This window comes from Manis javanica, chromosome 13, assembly GCF_040802235.1.
Source record: "Manis javanica isolate MJ-LG chromosome 13, MJ_LKY, whole genome shotgun sequence".
Lineage (NCBI taxonomy): Eukaryota > Metazoa > Chordata > Mammalia > Pholidota > Manidae > Manis > Manis javanica.
In genome coordinates, this window is record NC_133168.1 from 66101047 (window position 1) to 66127871 (window position 26825).

General features: G+C 35.7%; 1 protein-coding gene across 2 annotated transcripts in view; it reads right to left on the minus strand.

Moving 5' to 3' along the window:
• PPIL4 (peptidylprolyl isomerase like 4) overlaps positions 1-26825 on the minus strand; it is a 51482-nt gene that overhangs the window by 9412 nt on the left and 15245 nt on the right. Inside the window, exons 8-13 of one of the 2 annotated variants that reach the window (XM_037022117.2) lie at positions 22247-22371; positions 20146-20212; positions 16331-16442; positions 15656-15795; positions 12739-12835; positions 8473-8620 (exon numbers count right to left, since the gene is read on the minus strand). In XM_037022117.2, coding sequence (XP_036878012.2) covers positions 12764-12835; positions 15656-15795; positions 16331-16442; positions 20146-20212; positions 22247-22371 — 516 coding nt within the window. In that variant the 3' untranslated portion in view covers positions 8473-8620; positions 12739-12763. Of the gene's footprint in view, positions 1-8472; positions 8621-12738; positions 12836-15655; positions 15796-16330; positions 16443-20145; positions 20213-22246; positions 22372-26825 lie in introns of those variants that run through there. The other variant, XM_037022116.2, reaches the window with a different exon arrangement.

The following is a 26825-nucleotide window of genomic DNA, read 5'->3' on the forward strand; positions in this document are numbered from 1 at the left end:
CCTATAAAGGAAAACCAATCAGGCTAACATCAGACTTCTCAACAGAAACCCTACAGGCCAGAAGAGAATGGCATGATATACTTAATGCAATGAAACAGAAGGGCCTTGAACCAAGGATACTGTATCCAGCACGACTATCATTTAAATATGATGGTGGGATCAAACAATTCCCAGACAAGCAAAAGCTGAGGGAATTTGTTTCCCACAAACCACCTCTACAGGGCATCCTACAGGGACTGCTCTAGATGGGAGCACCCCTAAAAAGAGCACAGAACAAAACACACAACATATGAAGAATGGAGGAGGAGGAATAAGAAGGGAGAGAAGAAAAGACTCTCCAGACAGTGTATATAACAGCTCAATAAGCGAGCTAAGTTAGGCAGTAAGATACTAAAGAAGCTAACCTTGAACCTTTGGTAACCACGAATCTAAAGCCTGCAATGGCAATAAGTACATATCTTTCAATAGTCACCCTAAATGTAAATGGACTTAATGCACCAATCAAAAGACATAGAGTAATAGAATGGATAAAAAAGCAAGACCCATCTATATGCTGCTTACAAGAAACTCACCTTAAACCCAAAGATAAGCATAGACTAAAAGTCAAGGGATGGAAAAACATATTTCAGGCAAACAACAGTGAGAAGAAAGCAGGGGTTGCAGTACTAATATCAGACAAAATAGACTTCAAAACAAAGAAAGTAACAAGAGATAAAGAAGGCCACTACATAATGATAAAGGGCTCAGTCCAACAAGAGGATATAACCATTCTAAATATATATGCACCCAATACAGGAGCACCAGCATATGTGAAGCAAATACTAACAGAACTAAAGAGGGAAATAGACTGCAATGCATTCATTGTAGGAGACTTCAACACACCACTCACCCCAAAGGATAGATCCACCGGGCAGAAAATAAGTAAAGACACACAGGCACTGAACAACACACTAGAACAGATGGACCTAATAGACATCTATAGAACTTTACATCCAAAAGCAACAGGATATACATTCTTCTCAAGTGCACATGGAACATTCTCCAGAATAGACCACATACTAGCTCACAAAAAGAGCCTCAGTAAATTCCACAATATTGAAATTCTACCAACCAATTTTTCAGACCACAAAGGTATGAAAGTAGAAATAAATTCTACAAAGAAAACAAAAAGGCTCACAAACACATGGAGGCTTAACAACATGCTACTAAATAATCAATGGATCAATGAACAAATCAAAATAGAGATCAAGGAATATATAGAAACAAATGACAACAACAACACTAAGCCCCAACTTCTGTGGGATGCAGCGAAAGCAGTCTTAAGAGGAAAGTATATAGCAATCCAGGCACACTTGAAGAAGGAAGAACAATCCCAAATGAATAGTCTAACATCACAATTATTAAAACTGGAAAAAGAAGAACAAATGAGGCCTAAAGTCAGCAGAAGGAGGGACATAATAAAGATCAGAGAAGAAATAAACAAAATTGAGAAGAATAAAACAATAGCAAAAATCAACGAAACCAAGAGCTGGTTCTTTGAGAAAATAAACAAAATAGATAAGCCTCTAGCCCAACTTATTAAGAGAAAAAGAGAGTCAACACAAATCAACATAATCAGAAATGAGAATGGAAAAATCACGACAGACTCCACAGAAATACAAAGAATTATTAAAGACTACTATGAAAACCTATATGCCAACAAGCTGGAAAACCTAGAAGAAATGGACAACTTCCTAGAAAAATACAACCTCCCAAGACTGACCAAGGAAGAAACACAAAAGTTAAACAAACCAATTACAAGCAAAGAAATTGAAACAGTAATCAAAAAACTACCCAAGAACAAAACCCCGGGGCCGGACGGATTTACCTCGGAATTTTATCAGACACACAGAGAAGACATAATACCCATTCTCCTTAAAGTGTTCCACAAAATAGAAGAAGAGGGAATACTCCCAAACTCATTCTATGAAGCCAACATCACCCTAATACCAAAACCAGGAAAAGACCCCACCAAAAAAGAAAATTACAGACCAATATCCCTGATGAATGTAGATGCAAAAATACTCAATAAAATATTAGCAAACAGAATTCAACAGTATATCAAAAGGATCATACACCATGACCAAGTGGGGTTCATCCCAGGGATGCAAGGATGGTACAACATTCGAAAATCCATCAACATCATCCACCACATCAACAAAAAGAAACACAAAAACCACATGATCATCTCCATAGATGCTGAAAAAGCATTTGACAAAATTCAACATCCATTCATGATAAAAACTCTCAGCAAAATGGGAATAGAGGGCAAGTACCTCAACATAATAAAGGCCATATATGATAAACCCACAGCCAGCATTATACTGAACAGCGAGAAGCTGAAAGCATTTCCACTGAGATCGGGAACCAGACAGGGATGCCCACTCTCCCCACTGTTATTTAACATAGTACTGGAGGTCCTAGCCACGGCAATCAGACAAAACAAAGAAATACAAGGAATCCAGATTGGTAAAGAAGAAGTTAAACTGTCACTATTTGCAGATGATATGATACTGTACATAAAAAACCCTAAAGACTCCACTCCAAAACTACTAGAACTGATATCGGAATACAGCAAAGTTGCAGGATACAAAATCAACACACAGAAATCTGTAGCTTTCCTATACACTAACAACGAATCAATAGAAAGAGAAATCAGGAAAACAATTCCATTCACCATTGCATCAAAAAGAATAAAATACCTAGGAATAAACCTAACCAAGGAAGTGAAAGACTTATACTCTGAAAACTACAAGTCACTCTTAAGAGAAATTAAAGGGGACACTAATAAATGGAAACTCATCCCATGCTCATGGCTAGGAAGAATTAATATCGTCAAAATGGCCATCCTGCCGAAAGCAATATACAAATTTGATGCAATCCCTCTCAAATTACCAGCAACATTCTTCAATGAATTGGAACAAATAATTCAAAAATTCATATGGAAACACCAAAGACCCCGAATAGCCAAAGCAATCCTGAAAAAGAAGAATAAAGTAGGGGGGATCTCACTCCCCAACTTCAAGCTCTACTACAAAGCCATAGTAATCAAGACAATTTGGTACTGGCACAAGAACAGAGCCACAGACCAGTGGAACAGATTAGAGACCCCAGAAATTAACCCAAACATATATGGTCAATTAATATTTGATAAAGGAGCCATGGACATACAATGGCAAAATGACAGTCTCTTCAACAGATGGTGCTGGCAAAACTGGACAGCTACATGTAGGAGAATGAAACTGGACCATTGTCTAACCCCATATACAAAGGTAAACTCAAAATGGATCAAAGACCTGAATGTAAGTCACGAAACCATTAAACTCTTGGAAAAAAACATAGGCAAAAACCTCTTAGACATAAACATGAGTGATCTCTTCTTGAACATATCTCCCCGGGCAAGGAAAACAACAGCAAAAATGAGCAAGTGGGACTACATTAAGCTGAAAAGCTTCTGTACAGCGAAAGACACCATCAATAGAACAAAAAGGAACCCTACAGTATGGGAGAATATATTTGAAAATGACAGATCTGATAAAGGCTTGACGTCCAGAATATATAAAGAGCTCACATGCCTCAACAAACAAAAAACAAATAACCCAATTAAAAAATGGGCAGAGGAACTGAACAGACAGTTCTCCAAAAAAGAAATACAGATGGCCAAGAGACACATGAAAAGATGCTCCACATCGCTAATTATCAGAGAAATGCAAATTAAAACTACAATGAGGTATCACCTCACACCAGTAAGGATAGCTGCCATCCAAAAGACAAACAACAACAAATGTTGGCGAGGCTGTGGAGAAAGGGGAACCCTCCTACACTGCTGGTGGGAATGTAAATTAGTTCAACCATTGTGGAAAGCAGTATGGAGGTGCATCAAAATGCTCAAAACAGACCTACCATTTGACCCAGGAATTCCACTCCTAGGAATTTACCCTAAGAACGCAGCAATCAAGTTTGAGAAAGACAGATGCACTCCTATGTTTATTGCAGCACTATTTACAATAGCCAAGAATTGGAAGCAACCTAAATGTCCATCTGTAGATGAATGGATAAAGAAGATGTGGTACATATACACAATGGAATACTACTCAGCCATAAGAAGTGGAAAAATCCAACCATTTGCAGCAACATGGATGGAGCTGGAGAGTATTATGCTCAGTGAAATAAGCCAAGCGGAGAAAGAGAAATACCAAATGATTTCACTCATCTGAGGAGTATAGGAACAAAGGAAAAACTGAAGGAACAAAACAGCAGCAGAATTACAGAACCCAAAAATGGACTAACAGGTACCAAAGGGAAAGGAACTGGGGAGGATGGGTGGGCAGGGAGGGATAAGGGGGGGGAAGAAGAAGGGGGGTATTAAGATTAGCATGCATGGGGGGGAGGGAGAAAGGGGAGGGTGGGCTGCACAACACAGAGAGGACAAGTAGTGACTCTACCACATTTTGCTAAGCTGATGGACAGTAACCGTAATGGGGTTGTTAGGGGGGACCTGATATAGGGGAGAGCATAGTAAACATAGTATTCTTCATGTAAGGGTAGATTAAAAATTTAAAAAAAAAAAAAAAAAAGAAAGAAAGAAAGAAAGAAAGAAAGAAAAGGGGATTACTCGTTAACAGGATAAAACTATTGGTAAATCAAAGATCAACGCATGCTTTAAATATCCTTAATGTTGATCACTTAAAGGGTGTCAGATGATCAGCTATGGAGGTACTCTTTTCTGATAATATTCCTTTCTCTTAATTAAAAAAAAAAAAAAAAAAAAGCAGTTACTGTGTGCTGACCTCCAATGAGTTCTGCACAGTGGTATAGAGGGCATGTCAAAGTGTGGGCAAAGGGTCTGTTTGTTTCTACGCAGAAGATCAAGGCCTAGCTTGGATACCCAGAAAATGAAATAAGATACGATATGAGGAGGAGCTTCCGGCATCAGCACTCTCTGGAGGACTCGTGCCGGGGGATGATCATCAAAAAGCCTCCCCAGGGATCCGGACGATGCTGCGGTTGTGGCTGCATCCAGCCCACCGTCTCCTGGACTTGCCATAAGAAGGAGGAGGGAGATGTCTAGGCTGGCATGTGCATACAGTGACACAACGAATTTGACTGGATCTGTACTGTTGGAACTCAACCAGGAGTTGGGAGGGGTGCAAGTTGTAGCACCCCAAAATCTCATGACTATAGACTATCTATGGTTAAAAGAACATATGGGATGTGAACAGATCCCAGAAATGGGCTGCTTTAATTTGTCTGATGGTTCAAGTACAGTTGGAAAATATCCATCATATTATAGATAAATTTTCACAAATGCCTAGGGTGCCTAAATGGTTTTCTTGGCTTCACTGGAGATGGCTGGTAATTATAGATTTGCTTTGTTTATGTCACCGTATTCCTATTATGTTAATATGTGTGTGCAAATTAGTTAGTAGTTTAAAACCTATACATACTTAAGGTACTATACAAGAAGATATGTCAAAGAAATAATCAATCCTCCCAAGTTTCCTTCATATGCTACATCTATAGCTTTTCTTCTTCCTTCCTAATTACAAACCTTAAATAGAATTCGTGCCTCATATCGAATTTACCGAGTATCATAATTCCTCCAGGTGGTAAAGATACCTCGAGACAAGTGCTGGGCATAGAAGCCACAGGGCATAAATCTGCAAAGAAGTAAAAAGCTAACCTTTGCAAACAATATGGCTTCTCTCTCACTTACCAACTTTACATTTCCCTGTATGGCCCCGGAAGATGACTGGTTAGCCAGAGACGGGTAAGATTCCTCAAGGGAGGAACAACCTAAGACAGGCACAGTCGCAGGGGGGCCATCAGGTGAGAATTTGGGGATCAACAGAGGTGAGGCTCAGAACCTCACCCCCCCTGCTTTGAGAGAAATCTTCTGCATCCGTGGATGTCTTGCTGCCCTTGTCTAGCCTGGATTAATACTTAGTCCATAGGCACACACCTGATCATCTGATCATCTACATTTGCCTTCTTACAGCACTAAACTATGTTTTCTACCTTTATCTTGCATCTACCTACCACTTCAGCATTTTATCAAAAATAAAAATAATAATAATAATAGGAGAAATGTGGGATCAACATATAAATCAAGTACAAAAATCAAATGAATATTCATATTTGACCTGATGGTTTATAGGTCATATTGCATGATCAAAACCGAAAGTTTCTGTGATGAATGCCCTTGTACTGTTCACCATGTAAGAATTTATTCACTCTGTAAGAATTCGTTCACCATGTAAGAACTTGTTCGTTATGCTTCAGAAGATTGGAGACTGACGAGAATTAGGCTTGAGATGGATTAATGATTGTACATTGAGCATTGACCCCCCTATACTGAATTTTATTGTTGTTAACAACCATTTGATCAATAAATATGAGAGATGCCCTCTCAAAAAAAAAAAAAAAAAAAAAAAAAGCTTGAATAAGTTAAAACATTCTCAGTAACTAGGCTTACCCAGCAAAATACTAAAGAACAGGAAAATTGAGCTATAACTGAAAATTACCTATTACTGAAAATTCCCTTTAATGATTATATTTTTGAGACTGAAATCAAAAGGATAAAAATTAGAATAATAGGAAAACTTTGGGCCCCCTGAAAACTTACAATATAGCTGCTGCTTTAAAAAAGAAGAAAAAATTAGTACAGCTATGTTATTAAATCAAAGTATAAAATAAACATTTTTTAATACCTTTGAGGGGAGAAATACAAGATTATGATTAAGAATTTAACAACTTTATAGTAGCCGACTGAAAATTCTTTAAAAAATACTAACAGTATTCCCCAAAAGTACTACTTGATGCCTTTTACTCCACACCAAGAGGATATTTGTTGCAGTAAAGTTTTAAGTAATCAAACAGCAGAACAAAAAAATTCACAAAATGATGGGGATGGGGATCACAGACTTAAAATGCAGCTGGATTTCAGATTTTTTTAGACCTCTGATCATCTCAAACACACCAATGTGTATCTCAGGCCTAAATTCATTAAAGATTCCATGTACAAGTACAGCATGAAGAACTTTAGGTAAGAGCAACATGTAGGGGGTGGGAGGAAGATTAAGGAATGTTAGTGGAAAGCATGCTAAGCAGAGAAATGTGATGTAGATACCCACTGAAAAAGACTAGGTGATCTCAGGCTAAATTAATAGAGTACGGAGGTCAAGAGGGAGATGTTCTTATAAGATCATGCTGAAATATTATACTAGGGGACAAATTAGAACAAAAATAGGACTTAGGAAAGAAAACCGACAGGCATACATTGGAGGTAAGAAGAGCAGCAGCAGAGTAATTAGGAGGACAAGTCTGAATTCACACATGTACCTGCTTACATTTTTCATTTAAGAAGAAACTGTAAAACACAAAGTGGTTACCTGAGGAGGCAGAATGGATAGAAGCTAAGTTCTCGGTACTGTTTTGTAGATTTTACTTTTGAAGTATATAAATAATTTTTTAAATCACAAAACAAAAAAATGCTAAAGTAATCCTTAAACACTGAAAGGAAACAAATTCATTGAAATATGAATCTGGTTAATGCCTTACCACAGAAACTATTCCAAATGATTCAAAACATAGTAATTTGACTGTAGTAATAAAAGTAATAATAGTCAGTGTAAAAATGTGTGCACACACATTTTTTTCCCCAGTTCATCTTAACAACATGCCTGTGAAATAAGTATAATCTCAATTTCACAGAGGAGGAAACTGGCTCAGAAAGATAACTTGTCGAGGCCACATCGATGACTAGGAGCACTGGAATTCAAACCTAGCTTTTCCCCTTCTTTGCCAGTCATCCCAGATCGCTCCTTCTGTCTTTGGTTGGATCGTCACACTCCTGAGTTCCCTCCCTGCCTATTGAACAACTCCTCATCCACCAGGGCCCAGCTCAAATGTCCTCATGCGGTAAAGCAAAAGCAAGGGGCTGTCATGTAATTTTGCTTTTCATTTAGCTGAGAGCAAAAATGCAGGTTAGAAGTGATTTCTTCTCTTTATAATCAATTTTCTTTGTGGAATTTTTATAATCAATGTCTTACAGAAAATGTTTCATTCAGGAAAGCTTTTGGGATTATCAAGTTAATTAGGAGGGCTATTTTTATTTCATGTACACAGTATGTCAGGACATAATGTTTTACAGGTCTTAAAACCTCCAGAGCTATAAGGGCTGTACATGTAGCACTTGGTGATAAACTAAAATGATAAATGAGGACTTTCTCAGCACAGCCACACTTGTTTTTGATGGGAATGAGTGAGTGTCCACACTCGTTTCACAATGTGGAATTAAATGTGTACTAAGTTACTTTAAAAACAATCTTTTCTAATTTGTGCTATATATATTTTCAAAAATTAAAGTTCATTACTCCTTCAAAGGGATAAAATATTTATTTTTCCACAGCTAAGTCTGGACATTAGAAGTACCTGATTAGTATTTTTGATTGGCAGGTAGTCCTCATCTTCTTTTTCTTCAGAGCAGTGACGGGTTTTCTTCTTGTGTTTTTTACTTGTATGTGAGTGACTTGATTTTGAGTCTTCTGCTTGCTCCTCTAGGACAAGATCATATTTCGCACTGCAGCAGCTAGTTAAGGACAACCGTGAGAACCAACACTGGTAATACATCAAAACATAAGACAATAGTAACAAAGGAGGCCATGAAGCTTAGAGTAACTTTTTAAACCAAAATGCATCTCACAAGCATACAATTTACTTCTAAAACAAAACTAACTCTTATCTTCTTTCACTATATAGTCAGGAAAAAGAGAAAGAAACCCTAATCTTATTAACAGTTAACAACTGGTACCTGGGCAAAAAATATGGAGGGCAAATTAACTGTAGCCACAAATTAAAATAAAAGTATCATAAAAAATAAGGGAAAGTATTTGTCAATGATGAAAAACTTAAGCTTAGAAAATGAGGCACTTGTTTAACTAGAAAAAACTTAAGACATTACATGCCCAATGCCACGGAAGTTTTGTAAGATAAAAAGTACATTCATGTGTCTCTTATTTTCAAATGTCAATTAGTTCAGCCCTATACGAGGAAATTTAGAAATTACATCAACACTTATCATGCTTAAATTCAAGTAAGAATTTATAAATGAATAAGTTAAATGAACAAAGGTATATATAATAGGGTTACTTTTTAATAATAGAAACTGGGAACAATGAAAAACCCAATAATAAAGATATACTTAAATATATTGTAGAACTTGAACATGATATACTACTATAAAGGAAGTTATTAACAATGATAAATACCATGAAAAAACCTGGAAAGATGTCTATGAAAAATTAAAAGTGAAAAAACTTGAAGCAAAAATTATATATACCGCATGGTTAGTATAATTTTATAAAACTTTATAAAAGATCAAGACTTAAAAAGGAACAAGGAGAAATAAAAAGCATCATTCATCTAGGTGGTAGAACTGTAAGTGAAACTTTTTTAAATTTTCACATAAATGTGTTATAAAATTGTAATGTGTTTTAATTCACAGCTAAATATTTCTCTAATATACTGTTATGTCTTAGAATAACAGAAAAAAATATAAAGCTATTACAACCTCTTCTGATAATCTCAAATTCTAAAACAGATTTTGAGGAAGGCTGACAAGGGCTAGATTAAAGGTTTTCAAAAGAAAGCATATGAGGAAGCCCAACATGTAGAGCACGTGGGACTAGAGTAATCACAGACACACTTCCCTCCAGAGCAGACTTTCATGTCTGCTTTTACAACGCCACAGCTCTATGCTTTCCTCAAGGATGTCTCACTTCCACGTAAGATTAAGTAGGAAAACACTGTACCTTCTGGCTTTTCACAAGGTGGGTAGTCAGCCTGGACTAAACTCTATTATCTCTAACTTCTTTTCTCCTTTATACTATGTTACACTGTTTCCAGAGTACCCTCTGGGTCTTCTTTTTCAGATACTAGTTTAATAGCCCTTGCCTATGATTTCACCTTAGTGTATTGCTTTACACATGCCTTCCCCCTGCCCAAAATGCTTTCAAGCAGTGTTCTTTAAACTATTGATTATAATCCACCAATGGGGTTCGTGCAAAATCGATTTAGTGGATCACAGCCAGCATTTTTTAATAACAGAGAACAGAAGATAGAGTACATGAAACCTCATAAAAATACTATGACATTTTTGTTTCAGTATGTGCATGTGTGAATGATTATTTTTGGGACTGCTGGGTCAAGATAAGAACTGTATTTCTTAAATGATGTGTCACAGTTAAAGAAAATGGCATCCCATGGCAGGCCTCCTCTTCCCAGAGTTAAGATGCAGCTTAATGCCACTCCATTTAGTATTATTTGAGGGTCTTCCCTATCCCTGCACCTTTATTCCAAGTCCCATATCCCACAAACATACTTCTTTGCAACACTCTAGACATATTTAACTAATGGTAATTATTTAAAGTCCATTCTTCCTCCCTCTCCAACAATACAATGTAAGGTCTATGTGGGCAGGGGGTATATTCACTGCCAACCTGGGTATGTAACAGATTCCAAATAAGTTCTTCTTGATTATGTATTATACTGCCAAGACACTTGTTATATCTTTTCTTTCTCCTTATCATTGTTTCCTACTCACTGTTCTACTACTACTGATTATAATCAATACTTTTAGAAAATGTTAAATCTCTCCCAAATCCTTTTTATTAAATATGAATTTGAGATTTGACTTCTTTCCCCCAATTTCTTTCCCAAGGTCTGTCTGGCCAAGTTAAACTTGCCTCTCCTACTCCTATATTTCAATCTTCTTATTAGCAGCCTCATGTACAGCAATTTTTCTTTCTCTCAAGATCCACAAAGTATATCCCCACCACCCCTTTTTAACTGACTTTAGACAATTTATCTGCACATTAGATTATCCTCTGAATCCCCTTTCCTTGTCATACTAAAAAAGTAACATAATATAGTATAAAATGTGTATATATGTGTGTGTGTGTGTATATCTTACACATTACAAGCACATGACTTTTCCATCTTTTATTATACCTGAGATTTAAATGCCTTGCTAAAATGAAACCTATCAATTATCAAGAACATAAAGACTATCCCACTGGCTCAGACTCATGAATTTCCTTTCTCTTGTTCACTATTCTGTTTGACAGTGATTAACAGTGATTTGCAACACAACATGTCTGTCTTCTCCATCAACTTTAATAGTAAAACCAGGAACTGTTCAAAACCAGCCACATGTGGTTGTCTAAATTTAAATTAGTTAAAATTAAACAAAATTTAAAATTTACTTCCTCAGTCCACTTCATATGCTCAATAACCACACGTGGCTGGTGGCTATCCAGGCACTGGAGGTATAGTACGTTTCCATTATTGCTGAAAGTTCTATTGGACAGTACTAGGCTAGATGTTTATTCTCAAACATACCTTTCTTAACATAGTTTCTTAAAACATTGCTTCCTTTCTTAACTCTTAGTAACCCATCATACTGAATTTAAAACATTTCAATACTACATATTCTTTCTTTTCAGCATCAACGGGGAAAAGACATATCCCTCTATTTTATACTCTTAACTGTACGTCCTTTAATATGTCCTACTCAGTTGCCTTTCTCTAGCTGCAGTTACTACTGGTTACTGTAAATTTAATTGGAAAGATTTGGGAAATAAATCCCAAGTGTACTCTACCCATACCTTTTATGATTCTAAGATTTCAATCATATCCCCTACAATGTTCACCTTTTCAAACTAAATCTTAGCTTACTGTTTGATCTGTCTGCATGTGAGGGCCTGGTCACATGCTAATTATGTCCATATACTCACACTTAATCCATTTCTAATACTTTACAATGTTTTATGCAGTACAGTCAACCCATTTTTAAAAATGAGTACATAACAAATTCGACATTCATCTTGCCTTGACGAATATTTGGAAAAGCAATGTCTATATAGCATGGGGAAAAAGAATCCAACAGAAACTAAGAAACAAAGAAACCATTTACCAGAAAGAATCACAAAAGAAATAATCTTTGCAATGTGTGGAGTGATAGATTTATAATGAGATATCAATGAACAATGACATAATATAAACACTATGCTTCATTACTTCTTACTTGTCTCAACGTAATCCTTGGAAGAACATAAAGTAAATGGTCAAGTCAATGGATTTCTTTTTAATACTATAAAAGTCAACTCTTGCACACAATAGGAGCCCAATAAATATCTACTATTTTTCTAGACTGAGAAGGTACTAAGCAGAAATAAGCAACTTAATCATGTAAAATAACAGGATTTTGTTGTCTACATATTCACCATCTCCAAACATGTTAAACATACAAGGAAAATTAGTACATAAGATTTAGCTTGAGTATAAAATAAAGAAAATTTCTGAGTATGGGGAATTTAAAACATTACAATTATATACAGAAAATACGTATCTTACCTGATCTTACCTGATCATTAACCTTAACCTAAGAGTAGGGAAATAATTAGGCTACAGATTTCTTTCAACCCCAACTTCCTCCATCCAATAAAGAATACACTTAAAAAGTAAAGTACATATAAGACAGTGAATAGAGGTAATCAACTAAATGATTTCTTCACAAGTCATCTGGATTCAGGAATCTTGTCTTCTATAGCCTTTGTGACTTTTGATACCATAGCACACAGTCTCTCCACAAAGTGGACGTTCCATACATATTGACTGACTGCTTCTTGTGAAGGATACTCCTGTTTGGGCTTTACTTTATCTTTCAGAACCAAATTAGACGGTTTATCCTGTTCCTTTTCATATTCTTTGAAGTCACTCTTGGTGTATTTCCCACCTATTTATTAAAAAAAGAAAAACAAGAGAATTTAGGAAAAAAATCACCAAATTAATCAAGAAAAAAATTATTTTATAAGAAGTATAATATATAATCACTATTTTATAAGTGATATATATATATATGAATAGAGAGGGGTATAGAAAAAGGCTGGGAAGAGAACAAAAGAATCATAGTGAGTCTCTACTATTTTAATTGGTCGGACATCCATTTTGCTAGGTAGCCATATGCTGCCACCTAATGATGCAATGTGAATATTACAACATCAAATTTTCAAATCCCACATTAGACAGTTCACTGGAAAATGGTGCAGTGTTTAAATAGAGCCATTAAGTCCATGAGAACATTAGGTCCAAAGGAAATTGAGAGTTTGGGACCTGAGTTTGAGATGTGAGAGACTTAGAAGTTTGGGAGACCTAAGGCCTTCAAAGCCTCTGATCTGTCAAAACAGACACTCTCCCCCAAATCTCAACAGAACACTGAGCTGACAGGAGACAGCAGGATGTGTGTAGAAGTTCACGAAAGAGATATGAAAGGAGAGGGCTGGGTAAAGCACCAAAGATAAACTGTCTCTGCTTTGAAATTCTTGCTTAAGAGAATCTTTATTCCTTCCAAGTGCGCAAATGAAATCAACAATCTGTCAGAAAAACAGGACCTACTGTTTTGTTTTGACTTGCCTACAGAGGCAGGGCCAGCAAAGGAGAGAGCATTCCACTCAGCCCCTCTACTCTCCAGTCTGATCTCCTAGCAGATGAGGATTCAGTTCCCATCCAAGCTCCAGCTCTGCTGAAAGTCCTGCCCTTCCTCCCCCTTCACTGCCATCAGCGCATGCCTCTCCAGGGAGGGCTTCCCACTGCATGACAAGTAAAGCTGACTGGAGGCACACAGAGAGGTGTTTTGATTGCACACCCTATATACACCTTAACTGTCATCAGGGTCTTAAAGGAGAAAATAGCAATTTAGAAAAGGGAGTAAGCATCAAAGACAAGACTGCAATTTCAGAGGCTCCTGAAACAAAAGTGGCCTGTAGATAATGTTCTGTATAAATGTGAAAAAGACAACTGTAAGAGTAAAATATGGGTAACTGTAACAAACAGGTATCATTTCATCACTGAAGGATTTGCCATGTGCTTGTCATTAGTAGGAATGTCACTATGGATGTAGCAGTTACAGCATAACAGAAAAAGCAATGGATTAAGTGAGTTCTGTGTTCAAATCCTGGCTCTATGGGAGGTCCAAGATGAACACCACTTTTCTGAAACTCATTCTCATTTATAAACTGAAAATAATAACAACATTTCACACAGCTATTAGAATCACTAAAAAAACCTGTTAAGGGGAAGTACTTAGCACTGTGAATGGCAAAGAAGATACATTCAGTTTATTATTACATGTGAATCCGTACTACATAAAATTATCTCAAAATTAACTGAGATTAACAACAGAGTATACGTTTATGATGGCATATGTGAAACTAAAGCATCTGTCTCCTCATGACAGTTTATCTTAGGAAAAAACATGATGAAATTCACTTAAAAGTCATTTTGTAAATAAACTACACTGAAACCACTTAGGAGGGCAGTAACATTTCTTCAGTGGGTAGATGGGTTAAGAAGAAGACAGATTTGAGAGGGGGAAAAGAAACTCAATGTAGGGCCTTTGAGTCATCAGTTTATGTGACCCTGGATAAGTCACTTCACAAGAGTAAGCCTCAAGTTCCTTCTCTGTACTGAGGAATTATAGTAATACTGGTTTCATACGTATCCCAAATGATAAACTTAAATTAGCTCTCTGGGAAAAAAGCCCAGAGAAGAGCTGCTTGGCAGTACTATTTGGACCAGAACTGTACCGCATTAGGCCAGCAGATGGTCTATATAGTTCCTGAATATACCTATTTGCTTCTGTTGTTCACATAGCTGCCATTACCACATGTGAACACCATCTTAGTGCCTCAATTTAGTTTTTATTACTCACTCAAAATAACTAGCCATGTAATCTAGATTCTAGGACGGTTTCACGGGAGAACCTAACAGTCTAGGGACCCCCAATCCAAGTCACTCTCTCCTACCATGGAGAACATGACTTCCATCAGGCCTGTTTCTTCCTTGCCTCTTCCAGTGTTTAATAACTGCTCCCTTCTCTGGGCTCCCATAAGGAAGCACAATCTACCAAATACTTCAGCACGTCACTCTCAACCAGTTTTCCATTTCTTTCTTATTGAAAAAAAAATTCATAAAAATCTTCATAAGTATTGTAGGAAAAGAAGTAATCCTAGACTTCCTGGTAAAATTTAGCATTTCATGATAAAAAACTGCCAAAGTGAACCTTTTTAAGAACTGTATCAAAAATTAAAAACCACCATATTATTTCAGAATACTGCAGACTCAACCTTAAGTTTGGTGTGCCATTGCCAGGAATTAAGTTGACATGCACATATGCACATGTGGGAGCCGTCATGTACAGGGAGAGTACACAGAAGAATCAGATTAGAAACCTGACTGTCTCCATTAATAGGACTGGTTCAGCAAATTATAGCAAATACATTCAACCTAACACTGCAGTTGCTGAAAAGAACAAATTGTCACTACATACACTGAGGTGAACTGATCTCTTAGATATATTATTAAACATGTAAGGTACAGAAATAGTGTGTATAGCCTGCACTCATTTGTTTTCCTTCACTAAAGGAGAAAACTATATGTATATATAGAAGATACATAAAATGAAAGGAAATTCTTAACATCAGATAAATGTTTATTGTAATGTGTATTCAAGCAATATATGTGGAAGGTAATAAAAGAAATAGGTAACAGTGGTTACCTCTGGGAAGGGAAACTGGGTAAATGAAGGGCAGGAGTGGAAGGGAGGTTTTTTCGCTACCACCTTTTCATGGACCTTTCCAGTTCTGTCCATAGGACAATTAAAACAAACTTCAGGAAAAAATTTTGAGAGTCTTGCATCTACAAGAAGAAAATCACCACAAAGTCAACATAATTACTTTGGAAATGTGTCACGTCTGCAAAGGGTAATTTTTTTTCCTTTTTTTCTTCTTTCTTTTATTAAGGTATCATCAATATACAATCTTATTAAGGTTTCATATGAGCAACACTGGTTTTTACATTCACCCATATTATCAAGTTCCCCCCCACACACCCCCCATTGCAGTCACTGTCCATCAGCATAGTAAGATGCTATAGAGTCACTACTTGTCTTCTCTGTGACCCCCCCCATGTGTGCTAATCATAATGCCCTGCAAAAGGTAATAAATATGTAACTTGTAATACAGTCAAACACAGAAAATGCTTCAGCAATTTAAAATAAACATACACACACACTCCTCTACCTTACATTAGACAGCAGCTGTGTAAAATCCTAAGTATTAGGAGTCACATCAATGAGCATTTCTCCTCATTAACAGCACTCAGTCAAAGGAGATGCACATAGACACAAGCATGCAAAGCAGAACAAAAAACAAAAGAAGATGAACCAACATACCTTTTCCTTTCCATTTAACCTTTGCAACAGACTGGCTAAAATCCACATGTATTCTTCTGTCATCTATCAGTACATTGTCCATTTTGAAGAATGCTTTCTCACAATCTTCTTCCTGATGGTAATTATAAAAACTCAAGCACAAATCTTTATGGAAAGAACTCCTGCAGCTAGAACAAATACTGAAAATACAAAGTTTGTTACTAAAACTAGTCTTTGAATGCTTACTAGGCACCAAATGCTGGTAAATACTTTGGATCTATTATTTCAATTAACCCTGATAGCAACTGGATGAGGTACTATTATCTCCATTTTCTCAAAGAGAAAACAGAAGTTCAGAAAGGTATAGAAGGTGCCACACGTCACACAGTTGGCAAGGATGAGAGCCAGGACTTGAACTGAGGCAATCTGATTGCAGAGGACATATATATACTTATCTACTGTGTTATCCAATTGGTTTATACAAATCCCTAATCCCTTTTACTCAAATATATAGAAATTAAAAGTTGTTTTTATAAATTTGGTGTTAAAATCCATTTGACAACATAACCTGACCTAACTAGAGGCTATGGCATTTGTTTCACTGCAGAAATACTTTATGCTTGATTAGAGAATGCTTACACACACACACACACACACACACAATTACTCTTCTGAATTCTGAAAACACCCAATTGGGAAACACAGCTCTGCCCAGGAGCTTCAGGTGACAGCGTGTGGGCTGGTGATATCAAGGCCTGGGTTACATGTGGGTGCTTCCTGCCAGCAGCTTCACAAACCCTAAATCTCTATTTCTGACTTCTGAAGATTAGTTATAATCATATTTATTTACGATTTACGTCAGGAACTAAATGGATTATAAACTCCATGAAGATACAGATAAAGCTTTAATCATCTTTGTATCTATATATCACATATGGCAGGCAGGCAATGTATGTTTGACGCAAGCATAATCCCATCACTGTGCCATTTCCCCAAAAAGAAAACTCGCAGATATTTACACATATGTGAACACCTGACTGGTAACAAAGTTAACACTGCTGAGCTGTGTGGATAGGACAACCTTTTCAATAAATTGTGCTGGGTTATCTGGCTATCCAACATAAGAAAAATGAAATTTAACATGATACACATAATATACATATACACAGAAACTACATTACAGATTTAAAGAGGAAAGATAATTTTAGAGCAAAGCTTCTAAAAATAACAGAATATTTTTATGACTTTGAGGTAGGCAAAGATATTTAAAACAGACCATAATAAGAAAAAAAAATACTGACAAACTGAACTAAAAATTTAGAAATTCCTGTTTATCAAAGGAACCCCCCATTAGGTAAGAAGACAAAACACAGAGCAGAAGATACTTGCAACACATATAACCAAAAAAGAGCCTATATCCAGAAAATGTAAAGAATTCTTACAAATAAATAAAAAGGCAGAATACCTGATCAAAAAGTGGGCGAATCTTAGAAAGTTACTTCATTAAAAAAAAAAGACATCCAAATGGCAACAAACATGTAAAGGGGATTGACCAGGGAAATACAAAATAAAATCACAAGATGCCACAACATATTCACCAGAATGGATAAAATTTAAGACTAACCATACCAACAGATGGTAAAGAGATGGAATATGGGGAATCCCACACTGCTAGTGGAAGGGAAAATATTAATATAACCACTTTGGAAAACTGATTGGAATTGCTAATTAAAATCACACCTACCCTATGACCCAGAAAGTCACTCCTGGATATATACTCAACAGAAATATATACTATAAACCATAAATATGCTATAAACCAAATGAACACCAAAAGACTATGACAGAAATGGTTTATAGTATAACCACTCATAACAGCCCAAAAGTGGAAAGGACCGAAATGTCCATCAACAGCAGAACAAAAATCTAGCTTGTTTTATGTACACACAATGAAATACCATATGTCAATGAAAACTAACAACAACAACAAAAATAACCAAAGCTACATGCAGTAACGTATAAATTTAACAAATGTAAAAGTGAACACAAGAAACTAGACACAAAAACCACATACAATGTTTATATTTATATTAAGTTTAAAATTAGGCAAAACCAATCTATGATGTCAGTAGCAATGAGGGGAAACCATTAGAGGGCATACAAGAAAGGCCAATGCAATTAGGGTCATTTTTTGTCTGCTAATATTGTATTTCTTGACCTAGGTGATAGTTTACATGGGTGTATTAACTGTGATAGCTCATCAAGCCGTTCACTCATGAGCTGTACATTTTCTGCATGTATTTAGCTCTTCAGTTTAAAAACAACCTGAATCAGATTACCCAAAGCATAAAGAACTATGCTAATGCAAAAAAACTAGAGAGATGATGAACACTTACCAAGAAGCTGCCCACACCCTGGAGAACTATGAAGCAGAACAATGTAGTTTAATCTGAGGGTAGCTTAACTGAGAAAAGTTTCAAAAGATCCCCCTCAAAACTGAAATGTTGAACATGATAAAGAATTCATAGATCCTATAATCATCCTATGGTCCAAAGTTGAGCTGAACTATATATTTATAGAAAATGGTGTATCTGCAGAAGACTGAGAAACACTGGCAATTTTTAGTCTATGTGCTATAAACTAAAAGAAAATATATTTCATTAATAATAATGAAATATTATTATTCAATATTATTCAATAATACTGAAATAATGTAAATGAAATATAACATGAATATAAACGAAATGGAAGTTTACTTCAGGGAAATAAGTAAATATTTCTTAATGTGTCAAAATCGAACGACATTGTCAGGTCTAGAAAAAGTATTCATAACAAACTAACGGTAAAGATATACTTTCTGTTAGGTGCATGGTGCACAGTAAATATCTTCTCTGGACAACCTGACAATATCTAAGTGAAATTTGTTATGTGTCTATCTTCCTTAACCTTCCATTATTCATCTTATACCACTAAAACTTATCACAGTGCCAGAAATATAGGTGTTCGATAAATGCCTTGGAATAACTGTAACTTAGAATGAGCTACTACTGGACACACACATTCAGTCCAAGGCTGCATAATGAAACAGCGTAGCCTAGCATAGTGGCTAAAAGCAATGGGAACAGTCAGACGAATCTAAGTTCAAATCCCAGCTATCACATTCACTAACTGCATGATTTTAAAAAGTCACATGACCAACTCTGTGTCTCAGTTTACCTATTTGGAAAAGGAGGGTGGACCTATCTCAGAGTTGTGAGGATTAAATGCAGGCCAAGTAGCATGATGCCTGGCTTAAAGAAAGTTATTTGAGCACATAAGCTATTATTATTATTATTATTATAGATCTGGAAGGTACCATCTAATTCAATACTCAAGCTTTATTTATAAGGAAGGTAAAGCCTAGGAAAAAAAGAGTTCTAAATATACTGCCAAATACCATATAATAGCTAGTCAGTAGCAGAGCTTGGATTAATATCTAGAACTTAATACTCAGACCAGTACTCTTTCTATTATTCAATTACACACACATCCAATTAATACTGAAAAATCATTTATAGAATGTGAAAGACTTTACCTAAAACTTTATAAAAGTTTTCAGATACATTAATGCAGATTGCACCTGAACCTATAGTAAAGGTACATGTATTACCATCAACAGATGCTGAATCTATCACCTATTTGAATATAATACAATTATTTTTCTTGGGTTTCTAAAGAAATGGAAAACTAATTTTCTAATCTTAGAGACCAGAAAAGGTTTTAGTTTTTCATATTTTATTCTTATATAAGAAGAAAATCAATATCAAACTTAATATATTATCTATATTATGACTTACCTTTTCAAATTCAATAAAGGCATAACAGAGGGATTCTCCTGTCTTCCAATCGCGGATAACTTCACAACTGAAAATAAGTTTGGAAAAAGTCACTTTAAAGAAAAGGCATTCATTCTCACTCTTCAAAAGTGAAGAACAAAATAAGTTAGTTATTAAAAGGCAAAGTTAAACTCACAGAACTGTATTTCTCCAAATTTCTTTAGTAATTTTTTTTATATCATTAATCTACAATTACATGAAGAACATTATGTTTACTAGGCTCCCCCCTTCACCAAGTCCCCCCCCACATACCCTTTCACAGTCACTGTCCATCAGCATAGTAAGATGCTATAAAATCACTACTTGTCTTCTCTGTGTTGCATAGCCCTCCCTGTGCCCCGCCTACACTATACATGCTAATTGAAATGCCTCCTTTCTTTTTCCCCACCCTTGTCCCTCCCTTCCCACCCATCCTAAAGTATCATTGATATATAATCTTCTGTTGGTTTCAAATACACAACACAGTGGATCAACATTTACCCATATTATCAAGTCCATACCCCCCTTCAGTGTGGTCACTGTCCATCAACATAGTAAGATGTTACAGAATCATTAACTGTATTCTCTGTGCTGTACTGCTGTCCCCGTGACCAACCTATATTGTGATTGTGAATTACTGTGACCCTTAACACTCTTCTTGCTCCACTCCACCTTTCCAACCCTTCCCCTTTGGTAACCACTAGTCCCTTCTTGGTATTTGAGTCTACTGCTATTTGTAACAATTAATTTAAAAAAAAATAGTTCACCATTAACTAAATTATCTAAATTCTACTATAAATGTCCTGACCAGGCCCACGGTCCTAAATTCCCAAAGCACTAAAGAAGAGTAAGATAAAAATATTCAACTTTCCTGCAACAAAAGTAATCTACTGCCAATGAATTTTTTTAATGATTTACCTCTAGTCCAAATGTAGATGAATTATAGAATATCTACTGTTACTGGAGAATAATGTATGTGTATTCATACATATATATACACATTTAATAAGTCTGTGCTTTGGAGTTTTTTAATTTTAATATAGCCAAGCTCAAAATTAACCCAGTAAATATAGCTATTACACAGAACTAATGTATCTTAACAACCAAACGAAAGGGTCAGTAAGACCAAGCTGAAACCATCTGGCTTGTCCCTTTCCTCACACATCATAAAGTCTCATTTTAAAAGCATGAAATAAAACATTGTGAGAGAAAGGAAATCACTTTATAGCATATGGTTCAGCTATTACAACATTTACATGTACATTAAAATATAAATATTGAACAATAGTCTAACCAAAATTCTGACACAATCCAGGTGGTAGGAAGGGAGAATGAAGATGGAAGAATAGTAATACAGGTAAATCCTCATCTTCCTTTAGCATGAAGCCAGCATATGACGTAAATCGAAAAATAAAAAGTAGCAGTATAGGAATGTTTCTCATAAATATGATATATTGTGAATGAATGGGGGAATGATATTGCATAGCCATTGATAGAAATATTTTTCTTTCAAAAGGAAAAATAAAGAATGATTTCACAGGGAAAAACATGAAATGAAACTTTAAACATAAAATGACACTTTTTAATCAACTATACAATATTCCCCTTACAGAAAAACTAGCTTCACAGACTTCTGGATTAATAATGCTAAGGAAATTAGTCAAAAGAAGAATTTGGGAAGACTTTAGTTGCAAAATGATTTTTATATACATTGCTGGTAATTCTAGGAAGAACTTAACTGAGATAAATATTTTAAATATTAAAGAAGGTAATGAGAATACTACAGAACTAGACTTAAACTATTCCACTGACTTCCTTGGAGAGTAAAAACGTTTGTGTTGAAAGTGAGAGACTCATTCAGTTATATATATGCATGTGTGTGTGTATATTTATATATTTGTATATGTGTGTATATACACACACACATTCATACACATATTTTTCTTCCCTACTGTCCAAAAGACTCATCTGTAAAATTTACCAGTATAACATTCACCTAAAGTTCACAGACTCATCAAAAATGTCATTATAAGCCAACTAATACCAAGTTTTTCTAAAGTCTTCCACTAATTATAGAGATTACCTTCTTATTGGCCCAAATCTTGAAAATATTATCTCCAGATCCTCGTCTGTGGTCACTGGATTCAACTTACACACAAACAGCACATTTTCTGGAGGTTTAATATCTGCATCAGGTAGGTCTCCCACCTAAATATAAACAAAAAGAATATTTGTGCAGTTTCCCTTCTAAATAACCTACTCAAGCTCAAAATGCTGATTTCCCTAAACCATCTAAATTCACAATATAAACTACAGGCTCAGGAAAGGAAATCTAAATAAGACTTCAAAATGTGAACTACACTGCTGCTGGTAGTAATAGTAATAGCTAATACTTACCTGACTCTGACTGTGTGTGAACACTACTCCTGGCACTTCATATACTTCACTGCTAATTCTTAACACAACCCTGCAATTTCCATTTTAAAGATTCAAAATTCAAAAGGTTAAATAACTAACTTGCCCAATGTCACACAGTAGTAAGCAACAGAGCTAAAATTTGAACTCAGGTCTACCTGGCTTCAAAGTCACAATTTTATCTCCACTTTTTCATTTTCCAAGTATCTGATATATTAAAAAAAGAATTTATGTAAAGTATATCTAAGATGTGAAACAATAACACCCATGATCATCTTACAACACTGATGGACAGGTAACTGCAATGCGGTATGGGTGGGGACTAGATAATATGGGTAAACGTAGTAACCACATTGTTCTTCATGTGAAACATTCACAAGAGTGTGTATCAATACCTTAAAAAAAAAAAACTCCCATGATGCCAATGACTACCATAAAAACTAAAATTTCCCCTGATCCCATTACCCCTTTGCTTCTTTCACCAGAAATAACAAATATCCTGCTTTCTGGCTTTCCTTTTTGGGCCATTCCCTTGCATATCTTTATGAGTTTTCCCATATAGGTACATATCCCTAAGCAATACATAGTTTTGCTTATTTTTAAACTTTTGAAAAATATTATCAAACTGGTAATCATTTCTACGATTAGTAATGCCCAATCCTTTCCATGTTATTGTTCAATATGGAACAGCAACATGTCTTTAGAAAATTCCCAAACAGTTTTCTAGCTTTTTACTCTCACTCTCACCATCACCTTCCACTTCTGCCAAACTGAAGTCAACTTCACAGGCAACTACTGCATGGAGCACAGCATACCACTTCCTGCTGAAGAACCATGATGGTCAGTCACAGTGAGAGAAAACCTTGTTGGTGGTGCTAGTTTCATTGTTGGAAAACTGTATTTCCCATAAAACTTCAGATGGGCAATAGTATTTTTTTTATACATATGTTCAAAAACTCTCAGAGATAATTTCTTTTTCATTTTTAACTGAACTATTGTTGATACACAATCTTATGTTGGTTTCAAATTACAACACAGTGGCTCAACAGTTACCCATATTTTTAAATCCTCACCACCTCTAGTGTGGTTACTACCTATGTATGCAGAAAGATGATAGAATCATTGACTGTATTCAAAGATAATTTCTGGAAGATTATCCCATGTCGCTCTTGGTTAAACACGTTTAAAAAAAACAAAAGAAGTCTTGAAAATTAGAAACAGTAAGAAGTAATACAGCCAGTACGATCTGCTCAGTGTTTCTGAGATCAATCAAAAGGGCACAATAACCTATGTCCAGGAAGTTTCACAGCACATAAGGGGAAGCACAAATACCAGGAAAAGCTCTGAAAAGCACCTACAAAGACAGAAACAAATACCACATCTAAAAGAAGTATAAGTGAGAAACAAAGTTAATGAGTTAAAAAAAACTGCTATACTACTTGGTCAAAGATAACAACATTAAGACACTAAAAGGAAATTTAAAATATTCATAACAGCTATGAAGTTCAAAACTATTGTAAAACATTGGTTGAACTACCACTTTATCACATACAAATATAGAGAAACTGATGTTCTTAGAAAATAGAAGATGAAACCTGTTAATGGTGCGAATCAAAAGAATACAGTATCACCTATTAGAATGGCTAAAATCCAAAACACAGACAATAACAAATGCTAACAATGGTATATAGCTACAGGAACTCTTAGTCACTGCTGATGGGAATGCATAATGGTATATCCACTTTGGAATACACTCTGGCAGTTTCTTACAAAGCAAACCACACAATCCAGCAATTGTGTTCCTAGGCATTTACCCAAATGAGTTAAAAATTTATGTCCCCACAAACTCTATTTATACTTGATAAAACTGGGATGCAACCAAGATATTTTTTAATGGGTGAATGGATAAACTGTGGTACGTCTATACAATGGAGTATTATTTTGCGATCAAAAGAAATCCATTATCAAGCCATCAAATTAAAAAAAAGCCAGAGGAACCTTAAATGTTTATGATTAAGAGGAAGAAGCCAATCTTAAAAGCTACAAACTATTTGATTCCAATATATAACATTCTGGAAAATATAAAACCATGTATGAAGACAGTAAAGATCAGTGGTTGCCAGGGTTTAGGGAAGGGAAGGATAAATATGTGGAGCACAGGGGCCTTTAGGGCAGTGAAACTATTCTGTATGAGACTAATAATGGATGCATTTGTCAAAGGCCCAGAATGTATAGTACAATGAGTAAACCTTAATATTAATTATGGACTTTGGTTAACAGTAATTATCAATATTGGCTCACCAATTGTAACTAATGTATCACTGATGCAAGATGTTGATAGTAAGAGAAACTTGGGGATGGAGGGGAGGTATAGAGAAACACTACTTTCTGTTCAATTTTTCTATAAACCTAAAACAGCTCTAAAAGATAGTCTGCTAATAAAAAAAAATAACAAAAAAGGAATCCATGACTCCATACTAATAATAAACATATAATAAGTAGGTGACAAAGGAGGGCTCTTCTTTATAGTCAAAAGCAGGCTGACAACTGTGGAAGCAGGGGAGTTGGAAAATCACCACTTTGTACCCATCAGAGTTAAGACTGGTTCAAGCAAGAATTGTGAACAGCTGAGAAATCTAGAAGACCAGTTTGACAAGGAACAAGGTATGTGATCTATAGCATTCTGGCTATGGCTAATCACAAGGCACAAAGGTCTCAAAGAATCCTGGTATACAGACTGCTGACAAATAAAGGGGAAAACAGAAAGCATGCAATGGAGACACCAGGCAATGCATTACCTTAATTAAGTGATCAAAATGAACCCCTTCCAAGGAAGAGCAGATGGATATCGCACACCTACAGATGTGACATCTGAGGAAGACCCAACACATACGTAGCATTCTGGCTATGGATGCATAACCTGAACCTAATCATAAGGCAACAGTAGAAAAAAACCAAACTGAAGAATATTCTATGAGTGACCTATACTCTTCAAGAATGTTAAGGTCATGAAAAATAAAGAGAGGTTAAGGAATTCTTCCAGATTAAGGAGACTAGAGATACATGACAACTAACTGTAATAGATGATTGATCATGAGCTGGAATTTAAGACTGGAGGGGAAAAGCTATAAAGAATATTACTAAAATAGAATGGAAAAACTGGAATATGGACTATAATTCTATCAATTAAATTTCTGATTTTGATGACTGCACTGAGAATATGTAGGATAATACTGCTGCTCTTAGGAAATACATACCTATGCAGGAGATAAAAATAAATTACGTTTATAACATATTTTCAAATTATCCAGAAAAAACAATATATGTGTATGTATGTATGTTATAAGCAGAGACGAAGAGTAAAGAGAAAAAAGGACAGGGGTAAGAGAGACAGAATGAATGACCAAGCAGGTACGGCAACATAGAGAAGTATTCTGCACTTCTAAATGGAAGTTCTCTGTTCTATTTTTGCAATTTTTCCTGAATTATCTAAAAAGGCTCAAAAAATATGCTAATCCATTGCAGTTGTAGCTGCATTCATTCCACCAGTTCCTGGACTTGCCATTGGAATGAAGGAGATATCTAAGCTGGCCTGTGCATACAGTAAAACAACAAATTTGACTGGATCTATACTGTCAGAACTCAACCAAGAATTAGGAGAAGTGCAAGTTGCAGCACTCCAAAATCTTGCGACTATGGACTATCTACTGTTAAAAGAACATATGGGATGTGAACAGTTCCCAGGAATGTGTTGTTTTAATTTGTCTGATTTTTCTCAAACTATTCAAATTCAGTTAGACAATATCCATCATACATTGCTAAGTTTTCACAAATGCCTAGGGTGCCTAACTGGTTTTTTTGGTTTCACTGGAGATGGCTGGTAATTGTAGGTCTGCTTTGGTTATGTAGCTGTATTCCTATTATGTTAATGTGTGTACACAATTTAATTAGTAGTTTAAAACCTATACATGCTTATGTTACTCTACAAGAAGATATGTCAAAGAAATAATCAATCTTCCCATGTTTTCTTCTGTCTGCTACTTCTATAGCTTTTCTTCTTCCTTCCTAAGTAGAATTCGTGCCTCATAACGAAATTACCGAGTATCATAATTCTTCCAAGTGGTAAAGATACCTCAAGACAAATGCTGGGCATAGAAGCCACAGGGCATAAATCTGCAAAGAAGTAAAAAGCTAACCTTTTCAAACAATATTGCCTCTCTCTCACTTACCAACTTTACATTTCCCTG